The sequence below is a fragment of the Cricetulus griseus genome, assembly GCF_003668045.3.
Source record: "Cricetulus griseus strain 17A/GY chromosome 1 unlocalized genomic scaffold, alternate assembly CriGri-PICRH-1.0 chr1_0, whole genome shotgun sequence".
Classification (NCBI taxonomy): domain Eukaryota; kingdom Metazoa; phylum Chordata; class Mammalia; order Rodentia; family Cricetidae; genus Cricetulus; species Cricetulus griseus.
In genome coordinates, this window is record NW_023276806.1 from 231546356 (window position 1) to 231569068 (window position 22713).

Consider the following 22713-nt stretch of genomic DNA (forward strand, 5'->3'; position numbering starts at 1 on the left):
CCTGCCCTCCTCCTTCTCTCTCTCAGCTCCTGCCCCTCTGTACCTGCCCCCCTCCTTCTCTGTACCTGCCCTGTCCCTCTGTACCTGCCCCCCTCCTTCTCTCTCTGAGCTCCTGCTCCTCTGTACCTGCCCCCCTCCCTCTCTGTACCTGCCCTGTCCCTTCACCCTCCATTCCCCTGTCATCTTCCATTTTCCTCCTCACCGTGTTGGTGCCCTTCCCAAATTCATCAATAAGGACCAGTGACTGCTCGGTGGCGTTATTCACGGCTTTTGCCACCTGCTGGGCACCAAATGAACAAGGGAGTTTCCTTAGCTTTCAAGGTTTCTGGTGTGTCGCTGTGAACAGACTCTTCTCCCTCCTAAAGCTTTTTAAGAGCAACACTCTTATTTGCTCAGTCTTCGTTTGGCAGCAGTGAAGGAGTCACACAAAGGAGTCTCCAGAAATGTTGCTTCCTCCAGACTCTGACCTGGGTGCTCCCTGGCCCCAAGTACACAAGACATGCAGCCAAGGGAATGTGTTCCCAAGGGCAGGGCACAGTTCCTACTTGAGTATCCGCCTCCCCCACCTCCTTTTGCTCCCTTTAACCTGGTTGAGGTCAATCATGAAGGTGGAGAGTCCGAGGGAGATGGATTCACAGCTGTGAATTCTGGTGAAGATGGCATCGATTACCCCAATTTCAGCCTCCTCTGCTGGCACAAAGCTGCCCACCAAGGCCATGAATGTGATCAAGCCTACCTGGACATGGGAGGGGACAGGACATGAGCCTGGTGCTATGGGCAAAGTAAAATGGGGTCTCCACCAAAGACGTGGATGAGAGATTAAGAGGGGCACAGTGTAACAGAATGTAACCGAAGAGCAGAGACGTCAGAATGAACTCTAGATAGAAACTCAGGGTTGTGGGTAAATACATGCTGAGGAGTGGCATGGGACCTGAAGAGTTGGCCAAGGGGCCTGTGGCCGTGAAAAGGTCTGTCCTGAAGAACTGGCTCTCTAGTTCTCAGGGATGAGGGACACAGGGAGCAGAGGCACCTAGGTTGTATGGCCCTCACCTGTTTGAGGTATATGCTTTTCCCTGAGGAGTTGGGTCCAGTGATGACTTTGACCCTCCCTTGGTTGCTGCCACAGTCTGTGGAGTTGGGCACGAAGGTTCGTGCACACAGTTCCATCAGGGGGTGCCTGTGGCAGGGGAAGAGACACTACATGGTCTGTGGATCCAGGGGATGAACCCCACACCAGAAGATGGAGCCTGTGGGCCCCTTGTGTTGTCTGTCTGGCCCACTCTGTTCTCACCTGCCATTCTTGATCCGTACTCCATGGATTCGGGGAGAGTAACGGGGTCTTGTATAGCCATAGTCCCGGGCAGCACTGGCAAGAGCCAGCAAGACATCAAGGCGGGAGGCAAGGTCCAACACCCGAGTCAGGACCGAAGCCCGAGCCAGCACCTGGCACTGCAGCTGGTACATCAGCAGGGTCTCCTGGTCTGGGAAAGGAGCTCAGGTCAGTTCCCGGGAAGTGAAGGAGAGACACAGAGGTCCCTGGAAAGATCCGAAAGCAGATCTTACATCTGCTGCCGGCATAGAGAGGCAGTGTGACTCCCACAGCCATTCAGAAGGGGATAGGGAGCCAGAGAGCAGAGTGTTGTTGGAGCTGCCCGCCCCTCCGGCCACGGCTCACCACGGATCTCGCAGTGCAGGTCCCCCAGCAGAGTGTCCAGCTCCTTGGTCCTCGTGCTACGATAGTGCAGCTTGTCCTCTGAGAGAAACTAGGCAAAAGGGGTGCGAGCTCTGGGTTTTTATGACACAATCTCACTCTGTAGTCCTGGCTGGCCTGGAACTCACAGAGGTCCCCCTGCCTCTGTCTCTCAAGTGCTGGGATTACAGTTGTGCACCACCATGCCCAATGGCTTTCCTTTCTTGGTCTCCCTCTCCTCCCCCAGTGCCCCACCCTACCCTCTGTCTCAGCTCTGATTAAGCTAGACATGACCCCACAGCTGGTCAGTGCTGACGGTGAGATCTTTTACCCCCCCACCCCATCCCTGACCTCTCACCCCACCCCACCCCAACCCAGCAACAGGAGGTCCAGAGATTTACCATGAATTCTAGTCCCTCAATCTCAAAGTCACTGGCCTCCACCATAAAAGGCAAGCGGGGAATGGAAAGAAGGAAGCCGATCTGGGGAGAGAAGAGACAGAGCCGGGGTGTAACCTGCTGAACACCTTCTTCCCAGAGGAAGCCCAGACACCACTGGGAGTCTCCATCTCCTCCCTCAGAGAGCCAGAATCAACAAAGGTATTCATGTCCCCAGACTGCTGATCTGGCATGCTGGCTGAGTGTCGCCATAGCCCCCCAGGGGCCCCGCCCTGTCCCCTGCTCACCAGAGGGATGTAGATGACACTACAAGAAGGAATTCGAGCATCCAGATTGTCCAGCTCCTTCTGTGCAACTTCAGTGAGGAAACTTGGGAGGCCCGTCAGCCTTCGCTTTTCTAGGTGTGTAGACAAACCCAGGAAGATTAGGGGTTCAAGGCCAACGCTGGCCACATGAAGAAAAAGTCCTGATTGGCTGGGCATGGTGATGCAAGCCTGTAATCCAGACACTCCACAGGTGGAGACAGGAGGGTCAGGACTTTGAGGCCATCCTTAGCTACCTATTGAGTTTGAGGCTAGCCTGTGCTACAGGAGGCTAGCCTGTGCTCTGTCTCAAAAACAACAACAAAGAAAGATCTTTGTTCTGGCTGGAAACCTGTTTCCAGGTCTTGGTGTCCGGTGCCAAGATGGACGCACTGGCTGGCTGACAGGCCCACCAGGGCCCCCGTGCCCAGTGCCCAGCACTCACTTGAATCTATTTCCGGGTCAATGTTGGGGAGGACAGTGAAGCGATTTTCAGCAAGACTTTCCTCAAAGTCCACCTGAGGAGACAGACGGGAAGTCCAGTTTCTTAGCACCCAGCACCCTTTCTCTGTCTTGTCCTCAGCTCCCCGACTGTTTCTTTAATCCTAACATCCACACACTTCCTCTCTCTACCCCAGATCTCTCCAGCGTCCTCGCCTCCCACACCACATTCTCCAGACCCCTGACCCACCCCACTCTCTCTACCCCACCCCACTCTCTCTCTATCCCACCCCACTCTCTCTCTACCCCACCCACCTCTCTACCCCACCCCACTCTCTCTATCTGTCTCTCTCTAACCAACCCCTCTCTCTCTCTACCCCACCCACTCTCTACTCTCTACCCACTCTCTCTCCCCACCCCACTCTCTCTCTATCCCCACCCCACTCTCTATCTCTAACCCACCCCACTCTCTCTCTAACCAACCCCACTCTCTCTCTATCCCCACCCCACTCTCTCTCTACCCCACCCCACTCTCTCTACCCCACCCCACTCCTCTCCTTCCTCCTCAGGTGTCTGTCTTTCTTCCTCTCACCACTTTCCCAATGAGGCTGGCAATGTGGTGCAGGTCATCAGAGAACTCTTGGGCAATGTCCTGAAAAAGCTGAATGGCCTGGGGCAGGGAGCGGCAGACATCCCTCAGGCCCAGGGCACTGTACACAGTCTGCAGGACAGATGGAAGGCGACCCACTCAGGGGAGCTGCGGGAGTGGACGTAGACAGACTGACAACAAAGAGCAATGGGGAACCCTGAGAAATGATGAAAGCACAGACAGACACACAGCGAGGCACACATAAAACTAGAGAGAGAAGAGAACTTGTGTAAGAGGAGGACAAGAGAGAAACAGGAATAAAAGTCAAGAGAAAAGGACCAGGGAGGTGCCTCAGCAAGGAAAGGTGGGAGCTGCTAAGCCTGACAGCCTGAGTTCCTTTCCCAGACCCAGGTGTTAGAAGGAGGGAGTCTCTCAGGTTGTATTCCAGTTTCCACATGAAAGTCATGGTACATGCTAGCACAGACATACAGCAAACAAACAATAAATGAATATTTCTTGTTTTGTTTTTTGAGACAATGTTTCTGTGTGTATCTCCAGATGTCCTGGAACTCATTCTGTAGACCAGGCTGGCCTCAAACTCAGAGATCCATCCACCTCTGTCTCCTGAGTGCTGGGGTTAAAGGTGTGTGTCACAACTGCCTGGCCAAATAAACATTTTTAAGGAGCTAAAAAAGAAAGAAGCGGCAGCTACAGCACAGGGCCCGGAGAGAGCGGGGCTTGGAGTCCTTGAGAGCCAAGGTGAGGTCAGTGGCTGAGCCGCTGCTCTAATCACAGCTGAAACCTATGGACAGAACCCTAAGCGGCAGGCTCTCGCTCCGGAAAAGAGCTGTATAAGCTGCAAGTGGCAGAAACAGTGGTTCCTGATCAAGCCAACAAAATGAGCTGTACACAGACAAAGGAATTGAGGGTTTCAGAAAACAAGACTAACAGGGCCTGAAACAGTTTGGGAAAGCCTTTCAGAGAAAAGGAGATGTGATGGGTCTTGAATAAACTCAAAAGTCCTGTGTGAGCAGGGACAGCACAAGTGAACTGAGGAGGAAGCGACGCAGGCTTTTGTGCCTGCCGGGAAATGTTTAGTTTCCCACGTGCATTCACTTCATTGCTTCCTCAGAGTGGTCCTCTCAATAAATAAACTCAGCACAGATGGACTGGGCTTGAACCAGGTGTGTAGCCCCGCCCCCTCATTGTCTCTCTCAAATTGAACCCAGGACTCAAGGTCCTCACAGTGAGTGCTCCAATGCTCAGCTGTGACCCCCACCTTTGTTTATGCTGAGATAAGATACCACAAAGTTGCCCACACAGCTCTCTAACTCACTCGTTAGCCCAGGCTAGCCTTAAGCTTCTTTTGTTTGGGGGGAGAGGACAAGGTCTCAGTTGGGTGTGGTGGCACAAGTTGTAATCCCAGTTCTCTGGAAGATGAAGAAGGTGGATCACAAGTTCCACATCAGCTTGGATGGCACCTGAGTGCACCTGAGGCTACCCTGGGCTATATTAGTGCACCTGAGGCTACCCTGGGCTATATTAGTGCATGTGAGGCTACCCTGGGCTATATTAGTGCATCTGAGGCTAGCTTGGGCTATATTTTGAGACCCTGTCTCAAAAGTAACCAACCAAAGAAGCAAACACCAGTGCTTAGGAAGCAGAGACAGAAAGAGCTCTACAAATCTGATTGGCCTAGTCTACATAGCAAGTTCCAGGACAGACAGGGTTACACAGTGAGATCCTGCCTCAAAAATAGAGAAGAAATAATTTTTAAAAAATTGATAGACTGACATAGAGCTGGAGTTCTATCTCAGTGATAGACCATTTGCCAAGCATGTGTAACATTCTAGGCTCAATTCTAGTGCACACACATACACCACACACACACAATTGTTTCGTGATTATAGGATGTTAATATTAAGGGAAGGCAAAATGGGTTGCATGATAACTCCATAATTCTTGCAACATTTAAGTCTTAAATTGCTTCAAAAAATAAAGCCCCGAAAGATGGCATAGTAGACAAAGGCACTTGTTTCCAAGTCCTTGCAACCTGAGTTCAACCCTGGTGCTCACATAGAGGAAAGAAAAAACTGCCCTGATGGTCCCCTCTCACCGCCATGCACACTGTCTCATGTGTGCACCCACACTCACAGATGAAAAACTAAGTAAAGCAATAGAACAATAAATTTTAAAATTCAGGAAGAGCAGGGCGGTGGTGGCACATGCCTTTAATCCAAACACTCACAAGGAAGGCAGAGGAGGGCCATTCCCTGCAAATTGTAAACCAGAACTCTACATAAAGAGTTCCATGACAGCTAGTGCTGCATGAGAAACTGTCTCAAAAAAAAAAAAAGTAAATAAATGTGGTGGTTTGAATGAAAATGGCCCCCGAGGCCCATAGGGAATGGCACTTTCTTCCTGCTGTCCTTGGATCCAGATGGAGAACTCTCAGCTCCTTCTCCAGCACCATGTCTGTCTCTGTCTTGCCATGCTTCCCACCATGGTGACAATGGACTAAACCTCAGAACTGCAAACCAGTCCCAATTAAATGCTTTCCTTTACAAGAGTTGCTGTGGTCATGTTGTCTGTTCACAGTAACAGAGCACTAAGACAATAGCAGGTATTTACTTTGCTTTATAATTATGTAAAAATATTTAGTTATATCAACCCAGACAAGGTATTTGTCACTAATTCTAGCTTCTGTCCCACTTTCTTTACACTACTAATATCAAACCTCACCGATCCCGGGGAGATGGCTGGCAGTTAAGAGCACTGGCTGCTCTTGTAGAGGACCCGAGCTTTTTTCCAGCATCCACAGATCTAGGAGATCTGACTCCCTCTGCCAACCTCTCCATGTTAGGCACGCACATGTTGTACAAACATACATGCAGGAAAACACTCCTGCACATTGAATATATGCTAAAAAATTAAAAAGAACAAGCAAGCAGGCAAGAAAGAAGGGTAAATAATACAGGATTTTTCTGATATTAAACAGTAATGTCAGTGCCAACTTTTTAATAATCACTGCAAAGTATTTGTGGATGAAATAAAATAACAGCTGGAGAGGGAAAGGAGACTGTTAGGAGTATTGGCACTGACCGGTTGGGCACAAGGGGAGTAGTTATACTATTCTTTGCAAATATTTATGGTTTTTGATATTTTCTGCAACACAAAGTTTAAAAGAAACATCAGTGGGTGAAGCGTGGCAGTGTTTCCAGAGCGGAGTTGGCCTGTACACAGGGTTTGAAGCCTAAGAAGGGGAGCCTGCAGCCCTAGAACACAGGAGAAGGGGCAGGGGGATCCTAAGAGAGAGGCCTTACCTTGTAGAGGACCTGCCAGTCACTGACCTTGGTGTGGGACAGTTTCATGCGCTTCAGAATCAGCTACAAACAGACAAAGGGACAGCCATGGTTTGCCATTTGCCATCTGACACCTCTCAAGAGGCCCGCAGTCCAGAGGACCCGGGTTTGGTCCCCAGTGTCCACAGCAGGAGGTTCACAAACACCCATAACTCTAGCTTTAGGGGACCCACCATCCTATTCTGGACTCTGCAGTCACCCATACTCACATGCAAATATTCCACACAGGGCCACCTGATCTCCCCCCAACCCCAGACAACCCAGACAAGGTCTCTTTACCTAGCTCTGACTGAACTGGAACTCACTATGTAGACCAGGCTGGCCTCAAACGCAAACATGCTATACATACATGTGATTAGAAATAATATAAATCCTAGACGGGGCAGTAGTGGCCACACTTTAATCACAGCACTTGGGAGGCAGGTGGATCTCTGAGTTAAAAGCCAGCCTGGTCTACATACCAAGTTCCACGTCAGCTAGGACTACATAGAGACCCTGTCTCAAAGATAAATAGTCAGGTGTGATGGTGCACAACTTTAATCCCATCACTTGGGAGACAAAGGTAGGTGGATCCTATTACGATCTGTAGTCAGTAAGGTTAAGATATCTTTATTCAGATAAACACCAGCCAAACGCAAGCCAGAGAGTGCCAGGGGCAGCAAGGCAGCCAGGCCGGAGAGAAGGGCCCCCATGTACTTGCAGCCCCTTAAGAACCTAACGCTGTTCCCTAACTTGAATTAATAATAATAAAAAATTTAAAAAAGAAGAAAAAAAAAGAATTAAAAAAAAAAAAAACCTAACGAGAGTCATCCTGACCTCACCTTGACCACGCCCCAACAGGCGTGGTCAGGCACACCTGTAGCCAGCCCTTAGGAGGCGTGGTTTCGGTGTCTCCCTACAGGATCCCCATGAGCTCCAGGCCATACACGGTTACATGGTAAGACCCTATCCAAAACAAATAAACTAAAATTTAATAACATAAAAATAAGAAGCCCAAAGTTTTCTATAAGCCATCAGCCCCACCCCCCCACCTCCACCCTGGACTCTCAGCCTCATCCACCCCCTGCCCCATCCTTCGCCCTGGGCTCACAGGCACATTCTTGATGTGGCTCAGGAGACGATGCATTGTCTGAGCCGTGTCTAGATTCTGAGGCATCAGGAAAAACTGAATGACATCCAGACGAGAATTGAGTTCCCTTAGCTCCTGAGTTGGACGTGTAAACCATAGCCTGGGGTGGGGGGGTTGGGATGGGAAGATTAGAAACCACATCACGTGGCAATATATGTCTGCTGCATGCTATAGGAATGAATTTGCAAGGGCAGCACCCTGTCTATGTTCCCATGTTTGTATATACCGCCTGAAAATTGCTGGGTGTCCCTATGTCTATGTCTGTATGTCGTGGTTTTGATGGATGAGACCATGTGTCACTCCATGTGGATATGTGATGGAGCATGTCAATATTTTAGAGCAAGAGCAGTGTGTTGTGGTATTTGTGTGCCAACACAGTAGTTCTCTGCAGCTGAGTGGGAGCGGGTGAGTCAGTACGAGTTTGCTATCTGTATGTAGCTGTTACAGTATTTTAGAGAAACAGCTCAGATGAAATTTCATCTTTCCCTGTGTAAATGCCTGTGCCTAGTTCTCATTCTCTCTCCTACTCTCTTCCATTCTGGCAATGTTTAGGGTTGGGTCTAGGCTTACTGATCACCCAAGCACCAAACTACTAAGCCACACCCCCAGCCTGCATTTTTTTTTTTTTTTTGAGACTGGTTTCACATAGTTCAGACTGGTTGCAAATTTGCCTGCCTCTCTGCCTCTGGTGGGATTAAACATGGGGCCACCATGCCCAACTCATCTTACAATTTTTCACAATGGTCATCTCTTAGTAGAGAAAGGACTTGGGGAGACTTTGTGAAGGTGTTTCAATGAGTGGGTCTGATTCATAAATGACTAGCGTGTACAAACATTATTACAACTTCTGTTGCCAGAAGTATTACCTATTAAGTTAAATAAATTATGACACAGTAATAATGTCTCATCCGTATTTGTCTAATTCTGGAGGTTCTTTTCTACATTATAGCAAGCTATTACTCATGTTGTCTATGAGCTATCGAGTGTAGATGTTGGCCTGAGGATGCATACCTCCCTCCCACTTAGCCCATGGCCAGTTATGTTCAATCAGAACAACCCAAATTAGAATAAAACCAAAGATCCATTTCAGTTCAAGGGTGGGTTTTGGCCATCCCTGTTCTTCTCCACAGACAAAGAGGGCAGGCTTGGGCCACAGCAGTGCAGGCTGAGCTGGGAAGGAAGCTCTGGCCCTGCTCTGCAGAGCACAAGTCTCATCTAGGGGACTTTCTGATACGACACCTGAATTTACCAGACTTGTGTTCTGTTGATGGCCCTAATTGCGCAGCAGAGGAAGTGAGGAGGACTGTAGTCAGTAACTTGTCTAAAACCGCACTGCTAGTGAGAAGTGCATCTGGGTGTCAGACTCAGCTGCCCAGACTGCAGGGTCCTGTCAGCTGAGCCGTCATTCAGGCTGTGATTCCATGCCTTGTGGATCCCACAAGAAAATCGGCAATCGCCCAGTTCTCACCTGTTTCATTTCCGTTTTATTTTCTCTGATGAGCAGAGGATAACCTTGAACTTCTGATCTTTCCTTCTACCTTCTGCTTTATGTGGTGCTGGGGAAGGAACCTGGAGCCTCAAGGACACCAGGGAAGCACAGTAATAACTGACCTACATCCCTGTTGTGGAATATTATTGTAACTGGCAAAGAAGTGCCACACTGTATATGTGCTGCAGAATGTGACTGACTGTATAAAGGTGTGTGACTTTTGTTTATGCCATCTTGTGGGATTTCCATCCATTTAGCCAATGACTTTTGAGGCAGCAAGTAGTAGGGCGAGCTCTCTTGGCGCGGTGGGAGCTGGAGCAAGTAGCAGAGAGGTGCTCCTCATCCCTGGACAGGACAGCTGGACCAGCAGCAGAGCCTGCTTTGTTCTGTATTTGTGAGTTTATCTTTTCCTTGCACCCCTTAATAAATTGGTTATTAGACTTTTGTGGGTTCTCGATTTCATGCTGCATTTGTTTAATGATGTAAGGATGTGTGTTTAATTATGTAAAGATGTGTTGCATCTGTTTTACTTTGCCTGCCTTGGGCACCTGATTAGTCTAATAAAAAGCTGAATAGCCATAGCTTGGCAGGAGAGGGATAGGCAGTGTTTCCAGGTAGAGAGAATAAATACGAAGATAAAGATAAGCTTGGGAAGAAAGAAAGAAAGAAAGAAAGAAAGAAAGAAAGAAAGAAAGAGGAAGAGGAGAGAATGAGGGACATGCCTGGGGCAAGAGGCCAGGCAGATTCCTGATAGATAGATAAATAAGCAGTGAAAGTAAGATATACAGGACTCAGAAAGGTAATAAGCCCCAAGGAAAAAAATGAAGACTACCAGGTTTTGGTGGACTTTGGGGAGCCCTCCCATGGAGGGCCCTACCCTGCCTGGGGAGTAGAGGGGGGATGGGGTGGGGGGTTGGTGGGAGGGAGGAGGGAAGAGGGAAGAGTTAGGGGGAAAGGGAGAGAGAGAGGGAGAAGGGATTGACATGTGAAGCAAGCTTGTTCCTAATTTGAATAAAAAAAAAAAAAAAGTGCTAGCCAGAAACATGCCTAAGCTAAGGATCAACGCACAAAACTAGTAAGTCTCTGTGTCATGATTTAGGAGCTGGTTGGTGGCCCAGCTCTATTCCTCCCCGTTAAAGATTTACAAGTATTAGCTAGGTGGTGGTGGCATATATCTTTAATCCCAACAGAGGCAGAGGCAGACAGACCTCTGAGTTTGAGGCACTCTTCATCTACAGAGTTAGTTCCAGGCACCAGAACCCCTCCCTCATCTTACAATCTTCCCCTCAAATGACAGGACCTAAGAAAAAATTTTTTCTAAACTTAACCTTGTCTTCTGCTCTGTCAACATCTTGCCAGGTCTAAGGCGCCAGGGAGTTCCATACAGCCTGGACTACAATGAAACAACCAGCTTCCCCAGGACGTGGCAGCACCCCAACCTTCTCGGGTCCCCCAAAGATGGTCAACGCCCCCACGTCAGCAGGAAGCAGTCTTAAGAATTCGACGCCCTTATTCCTTAACCTGCCATGTCTAAACACCCCACCTTTTTTTAATAATAAGTAGAGGTGGGAATGAAAGGTTCAGGCATTATGCTGGCCTGCCCCTGTTACCTGGTGGAATCCACTCAGGCAATACCCTGGTCAGCCCAAGGTTCCATGGGAAAGAAGTCTGCACGCAGGTGCAGAGGACCCCTTTAAAAGATAGGCCCCTGCACCTTTACGCTCTCTCTGCCCCTTTACTCTCTCTCTCTCTCTCTCTCTCTCTCTCTCTCTCTCTCTCCCCGTCTCTCCCTGTCTCTCTCTCTCCCCCTGTCTCTCTCTTTCTGTGTGTGCTCTCCCGTCTCTGTTTCCCTGCTCTGTATCTCTATGGCGACCGGCCATGGCGGTCAGCCATTTACCCCTGTTCCTCTTCTTAGTCTCCCCATTCTGCCTTATAATAAACTTATAGTCTTATGTATGTCTCAGCAATTTCTCTTTTCTTCTTTTTAAACAAAACAATAACAGCCAGGGCTACACAGAGAAACCCTGTCTTAAAAAAACAAAACAGGGCTGGAAAGATGGCTCAGAGGTTAAGAGCACTGACTGGAGGTCCTGAGTTCAATTCCCAATAACCACATGGTGGCTCACAACCATCCGTTATGAGATCTGGTGCCCTCTTCTGGTGTGCAGATATACATGGAGCAGAATGTTGTATACATAATAAAATAAATAAACAAATAAACAAATAAATAAATAAATAAATAAAATCTTCAAAAACAAAAACAAAACAAATTTGTGTGTATGTGTTGCATCTAAGCAATGACTGTGCAAGAATGTGCCTCAGAAGACCAGAGGGTCTCATACCATGGAACAGAGTTCCATGTAGTTGTGAGCAGCCTGGCATGGGCGCTGGAAACTGAGCAAGGATTCTTTAGAAGAGCAGCAAGTGACCTCAAACACACACACACACACACACACACACACACTCACAAACTTGACATGTAGCCAAGGCCTGGAACTTGTATTATATTCTAGCCCCACACTTCCCAAGTGCTGAGATTACAGGCATTTGCCACGGAGCCTGGCTCTCACTATCTTTAGCATAATTCTCTTCTTCATGGGAAATTCTCCTCCTCCATACTAGGTATGGTGGTCTATTCCTGTAATCCCAGTACCCAGGACGCAGACAGGAGGCTAATCAAGAGATGAATTACAACCAGGGCCTTTGTAGCAAGTTTCAGGCCCATCTGGGGTACATAGTGAGACCATGTTTCAAACAAACCCTATAAGACCCCCACTTCCCCCTCCTATCCCTGCTTGAAATTCCAGATTTACATCTAAAGCATTGAAGAATGTATGGGCAATTAAGTTACTCAGAGATCATGCTAAATCAGTCCTCAGAGGAAATATGTTGCAGTGTGGCAGGCGGGCGGGGAAAGGGTCAGGTCAACCATGAGCCTGTCTGGTAGCAAAGGTTTCTGTGTACTCTGATTGAATATTTTACCTACAAACTCCTGTGTCAGACACAGGCAACAGAGCCGGGTGTTGGTGGCGCACGCCTTTACTCCCCGCCCTCAGGAGGCAGAGGCAGGTGGATCTCCGAGTTTGAGGCCAGCCTGGTCTACAGAGAGAGAGTTCCAGAACAGCCCCAAAGCTACAGAGAAACCCTGTTTTGAAAAACAAACAAACCAAAAACCAGCACAAGCAACCGGAATTCACAAGTACAAGGCAACTGGTTCACTAACAATTCTAACCGGATGGGAAAGAGCATTGACCACATGAACTCATCCACCTCTCATGTGTACCCGTGGAAGCTTCAAAAAGGTCAGTTAGTTTGACCTCAAGAATGAGAGTAAATGCTGGCGAGAGTGACTAGAATACAGGGTAGAGGTAGTAGAAAAGGATTAACAAGGAAAATTGGAGCTGTGAACCTGAAAATTAAAACTAAGGTGAATGGAGATGCCATGATTGGTTTTAATTGTCAACTTGACACAGTCTAGAATTATATCTGAGACTGTCCATGAGGGGTTATCTTAATAACATCCATTGATGTGGAGAACTGCCCCCTACACTGTGAGCAGCACTGTTCCAGGTTTGAGATCACAGACTAAATAAGGAGAAAGCTAGGAAGCACAGCCATGCATGCCTGACTTCATTGCTCTTTGCTCTTAATTGAAGATATAATGTGACTAGGTTCCTGTTGCCTTGACTTCCTAGGATGGTGTGACCTGGAACTGTGAGCCAAATAGTCCCTTTTTCCCTTAAGTGACTTCTCATCAAATATTTTGACACAGCAACAATAAGGACCCTAAACACCTCACTACAAGATCACATCACTACATAAGTGGCCAAGCTTTCCCTGTAATAGGGAAGCATCCTCTTAGTTTCTACTCAAGAGTTTTTGTTTTGTTTTTGTTTTTCGAGACAGAGTTTCTCTGTGTAGCTTTGGAGCCTATCCTGGCACTCGCTCTGGAGACCAGGCTGGCCTCGAACTCACAGAGATCCACCTGCCTCTGCCTCCCAAGTGCTGGGATTAAAGGCTTGCGCCACCAATGCCCGGCTTCTACTCAAGACTTTTAAAAATAATTCTATTTTATGAACGTTGGTGTTTTGCCTGCATGTATGTCTATGCAATAGTGTTAGATCCCCTGGAACAAGAGCTACGGATATTCATGAACTGCCACATGGGTGTTGGGAATTGAACTTGGGTCCTCTGGAAGAGCATCCAGTGCTCTTAAACACTGAGCCACTTCTCCAGCCCCACTTAAGCCCTTTTTAAGAAGTGGAGTGACATGCCCAGATCTCTGTGTCAGGACGGCATGTGGTTAGAGTGAACAGCTAATTTGGAGAAAGAGACTAGAGGCAGAGACCATTTTGAAGGTAGATGGAATGCTCCTGATAAAGACCCCAATAGCCAGAATTAGATTGGTGCAAAAGAGGGAGGAGGGGTGGCTAAGAGATTTCAGGATGGAGATAAGAGGCATTATTGAATAATTGAATATGGAGTGATGAGCAACAAGCTTCAATCCAAGGCTCCTATCCTGAGATGCTACACTGCCAGTAATGCTATTACCTAGAAAATGTGGCAGGAAGATGTCTGGATGTTCTGAGCCTGCAGTGTCTATGCAAAGTACAGGTGGTAACAATATGCCATTGTCAGGCCAAATGAATAGCAGTTATGTGAATCACTGTTTTTAGAGAAAGGGTTTCTCTGAGTAACAGCTCAGGCTGTCCTGGAACTCACTCTGTACACCAGGCTGGCTTCAAACTCAGAGATCACCTGCCTCTGCCTCCTAGGACTAAGGTTAAAGGTGTGTACCACTGCACCTGGCTAATTTTTTGTTTGTTTGCTGTTGAATAGGGTCTCACGTAGCAAAGGATGGCCTCCATCTAATTTTTTTTTTTTTTTTGATTTTTCGAGACAGGGTTTCTCTGTGTAGCTTTGGAGCCTATCCTGGCACTCGCTCTGGAGACCAAGCTGGCCTCAAACTCACAGAGATCCCCCTGCCTCTGCCCCCTGAGTGCTGGGATTAAAGGCGTGTGCCACCAACGCCTGGCTGAGAACATTTTTATTTATCATTTTTAATGTGTATGGGTGTTTTGCCTGTATGTAAGTCTGTGCATGACTTGTGTGCCTGGTCCCCTGAGGTCAGAAGAGGGTTTCAGATGCCCTGGAACTGGAGTTACATTAAGTTGTGAACCTCCCTGTAGGGGCTGGGAATCAAACGTAAGTCTTTTGCAAAGAGCAGCCAGTGCTCTAAACTGCTGACTATCTCTTCAGCCAATTGGCCTCCAATTCTTCATTGATTTTACTGCCTCAGCCCCACAGCAGCTGGAATTACAGTGGGCATGAGCCACCATGCCCTGCTTGAATAGCTCTGTGTGTGTGTGCGCGCGCATCTTTGTATGTGTATAGCTCTGTGTGTGTGCGAGAGCGTCTTTGTATGTGTATTTCTGTGTTTGTGTAGTGCATGTGTGTGTTATGCACATCCATACCTGCATGTGAAAGTTACAAGTTGGTTGGTACTGAGTATCGTCCTCAATTGTCTTATTTTTCAGAAAAGCATTTATTACATGCTTTTATATTGTACGTTATGTGCGTATGTGGTTGCATGCCCACCACAGCAAGTGAGTGAAAGTGAGAGAGCGTCTACCATGTGGGTCAAATGCCTGTATCTGCTGAGCTTCTGTCTTGTGAGCCCTCCACCTTTTCATTTGACACATGTTTTCTCACTGAACCTGTGCTCACCAGTTTGGCTAGAGTGACTGGCCAGCGAGCCCAAGGGATTCCTCTGCCTGTCTCCCCAGCTTGGGACTGTAGTCTGGCTTTTATAGATATTTGGGGAATCCAAATTCAGACCTTTATGTCAGTACTTTACTACCAATAGTTCATTTTAGAGAAGTCATTCTGAGGAGGGGTGTCTCTCGTGTTGTTTAATTCTTTTTTTTTTTTTTGTAGACTGCAGATGGAGCCTCACACTTAACTGAGTATCCTACCACTGCGTTGTGCTCCTAGCTTTTGATGTGATGTTAAATTAACTTGTAATGCATCCATAGTTTGTGGTTAAGTCTCTACTCTGTGTGTGTGTATTATTCAAGAGTATGAGTGCATCTGTACTGACAACATAAAATGAGGATAATACGAGCTACGACACTGGGCAGTTGTTATCTCTAGTACTACTGAATGAATAGTGTTTGTCATGGCCTGTCGGCTGCAGTTAACAGGCCTCAGTATCCAGTGTGCAGGAGACACACTCACCTGAGCAGCTTCTGTCCCCACTTACAGCGGCATCTGTTGAGGATCCCTGTGGGGTGTGCACAGGAGTGAACTCGTTACAAGGAGGCCTAGATACAGGGCACAAAGGCAGCCAAAATCAGGGCCTGGCCACAGTTGGGGCCTGGGTTTTTATGTGAGGCTGGGGAAAGGGATGGACACTCGGCCAAGAAAATTTATGAGTGGACATAGTCACAACTCACAGAAACCCAACACAACTGTAAAACTTATGCATATACCCTAAAGCCAGAGGATCCAAAGTATAAAATCAGTTACATAACTCTCCTCAGTGAGCAGACAGATACTAGATGCCCAATTAGTGGGCACCCTGGGACAGAGCCAGAGACTGAACATAGTATTGAAGGTCACAGCTGGCATGCACATTGTACTGCATGGCTAGCTATACAGCACGAGCTGAGAGAGGGCACAGAGACTGAGAAGCCTGGCCTGCTGTGGAAAAGGCACCTGGCATTGACAGTAAGGCAAGAAGAGAGACTGCACACATCTGTAGTCAGCTGCGTTTCTAGCTGGGTTTCAGGGTGGGGTGACCAGCAGTTCACACCTACCAAAGAGGCTGAGCCCCTCCTTTAGCCCGCTGGCTACTTTGTAGACTGAGGGGTGAGCCTCACTCTTGAAGATCTGAAGAACGCTGTCACAGAGAAATGAAGACGTCTGGATGACCTTCTGTACAACCTACACATAGCATATGCATGTGTGTACATATGTATTTCTGTTTTTGAGACAGGGTTTCTCTATGTAGCCCTGGATGTCCTAGAACTCATGGTGTAGACTGGGCTGGCCTTGAATTTATAGAAATCCCCCTGCCTCTGCCTTCCAGGGCTGGGACTGAAGATGAGCCACCACACCTGCCTGTGCACACATGTTTTGCTGCAGGTGCGCATGCTCCCATGCACATGTGAGAAGCCAGAGGACATGGAAGTGGCTGTCTTCTGTCTCTCTGTCTTGTTCTATTTCAAGACAGGGTCTCTCATTGAACCCAGAGTTCCACATTTTCTTTGGCTAAGATGGCAGCCAGAGATGCCAAGCACTTACATAAAACTCAGATCCAAACTCAGATCCTCAAAGTTGAGTAACAAGAGCTTTTGCTCACTGAGCCCTGTTCCTACTTTAACCTTAATTTTTTAAAATAACAACAATAAAAGGAGTGGGGAACTGAGACAGGTTTTCTCTTGTACTGTGTATAGCCCTGTCTGTCCTGGAACTCACTATGTAGACCAGGCTGGCCCTGAACTCCCAGAGATCCACCTGTCTCTGCCTCCCCAGTGCTGGGATTAAAGGCATGCGCCTCCACCCCTGGCAATAATAATCTTGATGTGAGGGTTATTACTCACTTTTGGATTTGCCTCAGCTTCTCCCCTTAGGAAAAGGAAATGAAAGTCAGCCTGGTTTATATAGTAAGTTCCAGAACAGTGGGGCTATGTAGAGAGACCCAGTCTCAAAATACAAACACACACACACACACACAAAAAAAAAAAAAACAGGAAAGAAAGGAAACCAGCAGACTAGAGTTGTCACTTCAGGAGGCAGAATGCTTGCCTGGCAGGCACCAGCCCCTGGGGTCCATCCCCAACATTGCAAAAAGGAAAGGAAAGGGAGGTGATGCCTTTGTAGTCCCCCCCCCCAATCACGCTTTCCTTCCCTTCAAGGAGAGAGATCTTAGCAGCCCCAGGATTAGAGAGACTAGGCCTCATTAGGATTATTAGAGCATTAGGCTCAACCCGTGTGTTTCTGGAGGAGGCAGAGCAGTCTATCTGCACCTCACCTGTAAGTGTCTTGATCTATGCTCACCAGATGGGTCCTAAGAACAGAAAACAAGCCAAAGGGAAGGTGGCTGGGGAATGGCGGCTCACTACAAGCTCCACTGCCTTGATTCCTGTCTCAGTACTGTTTGATCTTCCCAGAGCAATACAATCCCCTGGTTCTCCCTCGTCCCAGCACACGTGTCCACTGTCCCCATCCCTCTCCCGTGTCCCAGCACGCGTGTCCAATCTCCTGGCTTACTCCTGAGACCTCCCAGTCCCTTTACATCACCTACAATACAAATTTCTTAAACCCCAGGATCGGGACGCTGACATTATAATCCTCCAGTTCCACCCCAACTCTTCTTCGACTCAGGAACTTGAGCAGTCCTCCAAGTGCCCGGACCTGGAAGGGGTCAGCAGTGGAGTTGGAATAAAGCCTAGGGTTCCAGAAGCTGGACAACACCAATATCAACAAAGACTGTCATTTTCCAGGGCTGGGGCAGTCCAGCCCAACTCAGCCTGGGACTGGGACTGTGAGCTCAGCCTTCCCCAGCCCAAACCCCAGTGACCTGGCTCACCGTGAGGACACAGTCAAAGGGAATAATGGAGGAGAGGAAAAGGATTTTCTCAGTGGCAGTCATGGACTCTGGGATGAATGAGTAGTTTCCAGAAAGGAGACGCTGCTTGCTTGTCTCTGGACCTATTTTGGGGAATAAGGAGAGGAAAAAAGTCTTATAAATCAACTTTCTTACCCCAACACAACAAGAGCAAAAGCAACCCAAGTCCACAGAGCTGGTTAAGGAAAGCTAACGCAAGAACCCACAGGTGCACACTGAGTCTGATTCTCTTCTTTGTGTAATATAGATGTCCGGCTATAAGCACAACCTGGGAAAGACAAATGATGTCTGGGATTGTAGATTTTCTAGATCAAAAAGATCTTATGATAAAAGAAAGAGTAGTCCTAATGTCCAGATATCTAATGAGGACAGAACATCCCCTGTCCTTTTTGTAAACCTGGGAGTTTGCCAAGTAGGAAGTGTCTTATGGATCATCTGGATCCCAGAAACAGTGCCCTTCCTTTTGATGCAATAAAACACTTTGGCTTAAAGGGGAACTCCAACATTCAAAGCTGTTTGAGAGGCATCATCACTCCATTTTCTCAGCAGGGGTGGGGGCATCCTAAGGTAACTAACCCAATGGCTTCTCAATTAGTTAGATTATTAATGATTGGGTGCAGGAGAGACCTTGGGGCACGGGAGGCACCTTCAGATGAGAACAGATGGGGAGGTCTCTGATAATGGGGTGAAATGAAGGGAAGAGACAGGGATGGGGTCAGGCAGTGTGAAGTAGTTACCGAAATCCACGCTGGGCAGAAGTATGATCTCAGGTTTCTTTGGCTGTCTGTGCTCCTGGGAGGCTGTGGAAGCAAAGGACCATGGTTTTGTACACTTCAGTCCTGTTGTCCCTTCCTGCATCTCGGAACGCCACACTTCAGTAGCCTCTTTCCATTTTCCCTTCTTCAGGCCATCCTTACCAAGCTTCCTCAGGAACCGAGTCATGGCCTCATCCTGTTTGGCACTTGTAATGACAGACTGGGGGTTGACTTCATCCAGAACTTGAAAAGAGAAGGGACCAAAGAGTCAAAGGAGCTCTACACATGGACAAAGAGGTAAGCGGCAGCTCTCTTCTTGCCACTGTTCCCCTAAAGAATTATTTTCTCAGCCAGGCATGGTGGTGCATGCCTCTCATTCTAGCACTAGGGAGACAGGCCAGTCTCTGAGTTGGAGGTCAGCGGGGCCTACATGGCAGGTTCCAGGACAGACAGAGCTGTCTCAAAAAACCAAAACCAAAATAAGAGAATTTATTTTCTGTCTGTTTGGGGAGTGCTCTGCACAGACTGGGAGCACAGTCTGGAATGAGATTTAGTAAAGTAGTAATATTGCAGGGGCGGGGGGAGGGGAAGAGGGGCGTTCTGGAAAATACCACTAGATTAAAGTCATGAGTGGTTTGCCAGGGACCAAATCTGCAGCGTTTAATATAGAGCAAGTAAGTACAATACAGTTGTGTTGGATAATTAATTCCCCGGAACAGGTGACTATAAAGTAGATTCAGTCACGTAAGGACGTATGCGTGACACAATTCCAAGCCCAGAGTCAGGAATCAAGGGTCGTGTCCCACCTCTCTGGAGAAGCTTCAGGCTCTGGTGGTCTGGGGCATCTGGCATGAAGTGGACAGTGGAGTCGCTAGTGTCATAGTAAGCAATGCCCAGATGTCCCGAACTCCACAGCACGCACAGGTGGATCTGCCCCATGAGGAAGGACACGAGATCAGTATCTGAACCCTCCTCCGAGACAGGCACCGGGCACCTAGTCAACCACCGAGACACAGGTTGGGCCCCGCCCTCCGCAGTCCTCCCGGCCCGCTCGCTCCTCCCTCCCACACCTCAGCCGGCTCCTCCTCCTCCTCGTCCTCGTCCTCCTCCTCAATAGTTCCAGGCCGGGGCACCGGGGCCTGTGGGCCGGGGAAGCCGGGTCCCCGCGGCGTCCTGCCCGGGGTGGCTCTGAAAGCCATGGGCTCGGCGACTCTGAGGACGTGGGAGGAGAAGCCACATTTCACCGGGTGGCTGGGCGGGGTGAAGCGCCCGTCGCGGCTCCCCGAGGGAGGCTTCTCCTTCGAGGGCGACTTCTTTAGGCTGCAAACAACCCCGTGCGACCGTCCCACCCTCATTTCTGTCACTCGTCAAATCTGTTCCTGCCACCCACGCCCCGGCAGCCACGGCCGCGCTCTTCCGTCCCCGCCCCACCCAGCGCCGCCACCTCGCGGCGCTTTCCCGCCTTTTCCGTCACCTCAGAGGCCACACTCCACCTCACTGGCCAACGGCCGCCAGCTGGGGGCAGGGCGAGCGTCTGGGGGCGGGGCGGGGGCGCGCTCGCCCCGCCCTCTCAGTCGCCATTGGCTGGAGGAGCCTGCCTAGCTATCCAATAGGAAGAGAGGGAGTACCGGGAGAAGCGCGGCGGAGTCTACTCGCTGATTGGTCTGTTTACAAGAGGGGCGGGGCCGGCGCGTTCAAAATTCCCGCCCTCTGCCGTTGCTAAGCAGCGGGAGGCCAGGGTTTCCGAGCTTTGACTGAGGCAGGGCGGCGCCCGCCCGCCCGCTCGCCGGCTCGCCCGCCAGCAGGTCGCTGTGCGAGCCCAAGTCGCAGCCCAGAAAAAGGGTCTGGGCGGTGGGGAGGCCGACCTTAAAGGGCCAGAGCATTTTTCCTCCTGCCCGGAGCGTGGCGAGAAGCACCATTAACCCGGCCCAGGCCAACGGCAGCCACTCTGTTCATATTTGCACCCACCGAGTTAATATTTACAAATATTTAACTATATTAAATACAATTTAACAGCTAATATTTGCAGAGCGGCGTCCAGCAAGCAGAGTAAGCGCTACACGAGTGTCTTAGGATAAATAAGTGGGAGTGACAGCCACCTGTCATTTCAACCCTACTTCTGCGCCCGCCATGCCCGGTCCCTGAAAGCGGGGCACGGCCACCCCCACACGAGCACCACGGGGCCTGATCCTTTCGGGACCTCTGAAGAGGAAGTGCGGTTTCTGGATGATTGACACAGCATTCCGAAAGCAGACATAATGACGACACGCAACGCCAGGCGTATCGGTTTATGCCCGACCCACAGCCCACTGACCAAAGGACACCGCGTATCATAACTCGTCCATGATAGAGCCGGGTGGGACAGAAGGAGTTTCTGAGGGAGAAAGAAAGAAATATAGCTTACGATAAACAAATAAATAAATAAAGCCTTTAAGTCTGGCTGGCTGGTCAGGGAAAATTGCCTTAAATTCCATCCCTAGGACTCACACGGCAGGAAAAAACTAACAAAATTGACCTCTGACCTCCACACCTGTGCTGTTTGTGCCCTTACACACACACACACTATAAGTACATAATTTAAAAACTGTCTCAGCAATCCTGAAATAAGAAGATCCTGCCTGCGGCCCAGGGAGATGGTGTGAGGTGACCTGGCTCTGCTGCCCAGTGACTGGAAAATCCTCTCCACAGGGGACGGTGGGGAGCAGAGCTAAGGGCTGGGTTAATGGTTACCCTTGGCAAATTGTTGAGCAATGGAGCTATGGAAACCTGGAGGGTGGTGAGAGCTCCGAGGAGTGGCAGGAGGGACACACCTTCCAATCTGGGCTGTGAAGAGATTAGGGACTGGTTACCAAGACAAGGCAGGCATTGGGCACAGGAAGAGAAGCCAGCTGAGGAAAGGGAGCTGGTGAACGAGAAAGAGCAGGGCCACAGAGATGAGATGGGAGCAAACAATTTCCTGATGCAGCCCTGGCTTCCAATCCGGGAGTCACCCCCTGGCGGCCCCGGGAGAGGGCGGCCTGAAATTTAGGCAGGGTAACTGGAGGGTGGCAATCCAGGCCGCCAGGCCGCCGCAGTCAATATTGATGATCAGGGCAGCTGCGGCTGTAAAGACAAGCAGGGGCAAGGCGGTCAAACCTGTTTGAGACCAACTAAAGCTTCTCCCTGTGGGATCGAGGTTGGGCAGACTCCCTGGTGGTCGCCTACCAGTGGGGAAAACGGAAGTCTGGGAAATAAGGCGTCTTTGAAATCACCTTGTTCATCAGTGGGGAAGGGTCCCTGAGCAGATTTTGAGGGTCAGCATGATGGGAACGCACACTTCTGGGATGTTCAAAGGTCCAAATACCAATAATACCCTGCCTTTCTGAGGAGAGAGATAATAAGCCTCCCCCCTCCCAGGGAGGAGAAAGCCCCTGGTAGAGGAAGCTAAGAGGAAGCCACTAACTGCTGGTTTCCACCAAGACAAGCACCGCTCACCCAGCCCTCCAATCCTCCAATCTCTCTCTCTCTCTCTCTCTCTCTCTCTCTCTCTCTCTCTCTCTCTTCTCTCTCTCTCTCTCTCTCTCTGTTTCCAGCCCAGTTTTGTTTCTAGGTCTTTCTAAGTGCAGCATGTTTTTCTCCAAACATCTTTTTTGGACAGACAGTGAGTAGAAAAGAAAAAGGATGGTCGGACTGTAGAGCGAGCGTGAAGGCTGGAATATTGGCAGACATATTTTAGAATTTTTTAAAAGATAGGTAGTAAAGTTTGATACTACCAAGCCTCCCAGGGAACGATTTACTTTTTCTTCTGCCTTCTTTTATTTGCTTAGATATCCCCCAGGCCTCCACTCAGACCATCTGTCTGACCTTTGCTTTCTTCCCACCATAGAACCAGCCGATACCCCACCCATCCCAGGATAAGCCCCAGTGTTATCCTAGGGCCAGGATAA

At 49.1% G+C, this 22713-nt stretch overlaps 1 protein-coding gene across 5 annotated transcripts in view; it reads right to left on the reverse strand.

Annotated features, from left to right (window-relative positions):
• Msh5 (mutS homolog 5) overlaps positions 1-20228 on the reverse strand; it is a 22106-nt gene extending 1878 nt beyond the window's left edge. For 2 of the 5 annotated variants that reach the window (XR_004772072.1, XM_027388801.2), the window contains exons 1-21: positions 19858-20228; positions 19594-19717; positions 18950-19030; positions 18770-18832; positions 17994-18115; positions 17709-17818; positions 17436-17471; positions 17005-17029; positions 16219-16345; positions 15638-15683; positions 7873-8011; positions 6744-6806; positions 3424-3552; positions 2836-2908; positions 2376-2485; positions 2092-2172; positions 1676-1763; positions 1292-1481; positions 1051-1177; positions 587-736; positions 203-280 (exon numbers count right to left, since the gene is read on the reverse strand). Coding sequence is in view for 4 of the 5 variants with exons in the window: in XM_027388801.2 (XP_027244602.1) it covers positions 203-280; positions 587-736; positions 1051-1177; positions 1292-1481; positions 1676-1763; positions 2092-2172; positions 2376-2485; positions 2836-2908; positions 3424-3552; positions 6744-6806; positions 7873-8011; positions 15638-15683; positions 16219-16345; positions 17005-17029; positions 17436-17471; positions 17709-17818; positions 17994-18115; positions 18770-18832; positions 18950-19030; positions 19594-19717; positions 19858-20142 (2247 nt within the window). In the remaining variant the exon portion in view is untranslated. The remainder of the gene's footprint in view (positions 1-202; positions 281-586; positions 737-1050; positions 1178-1291; positions 1482-1675; positions 1764-2091; positions 2173-2375; positions 2486-2835; positions 2909-3423; positions 3553-6743; positions 6807-7872; positions 8012-15637; positions 15684-16218; positions 16346-17004; positions 17030-17435; positions 17472-17708; positions 17819-17993; positions 18116-18769; positions 18833-18949; positions 19031-19593; positions 19718-19857) is intronic. The other 3 variants (XM_027388802.2, XM_027388803.2, XM_027388804.2) reach the window with 3 other exon arrangements.
• Between the last annotated feature and the right edge of the window lie 2485 nt (positions 20229-22713).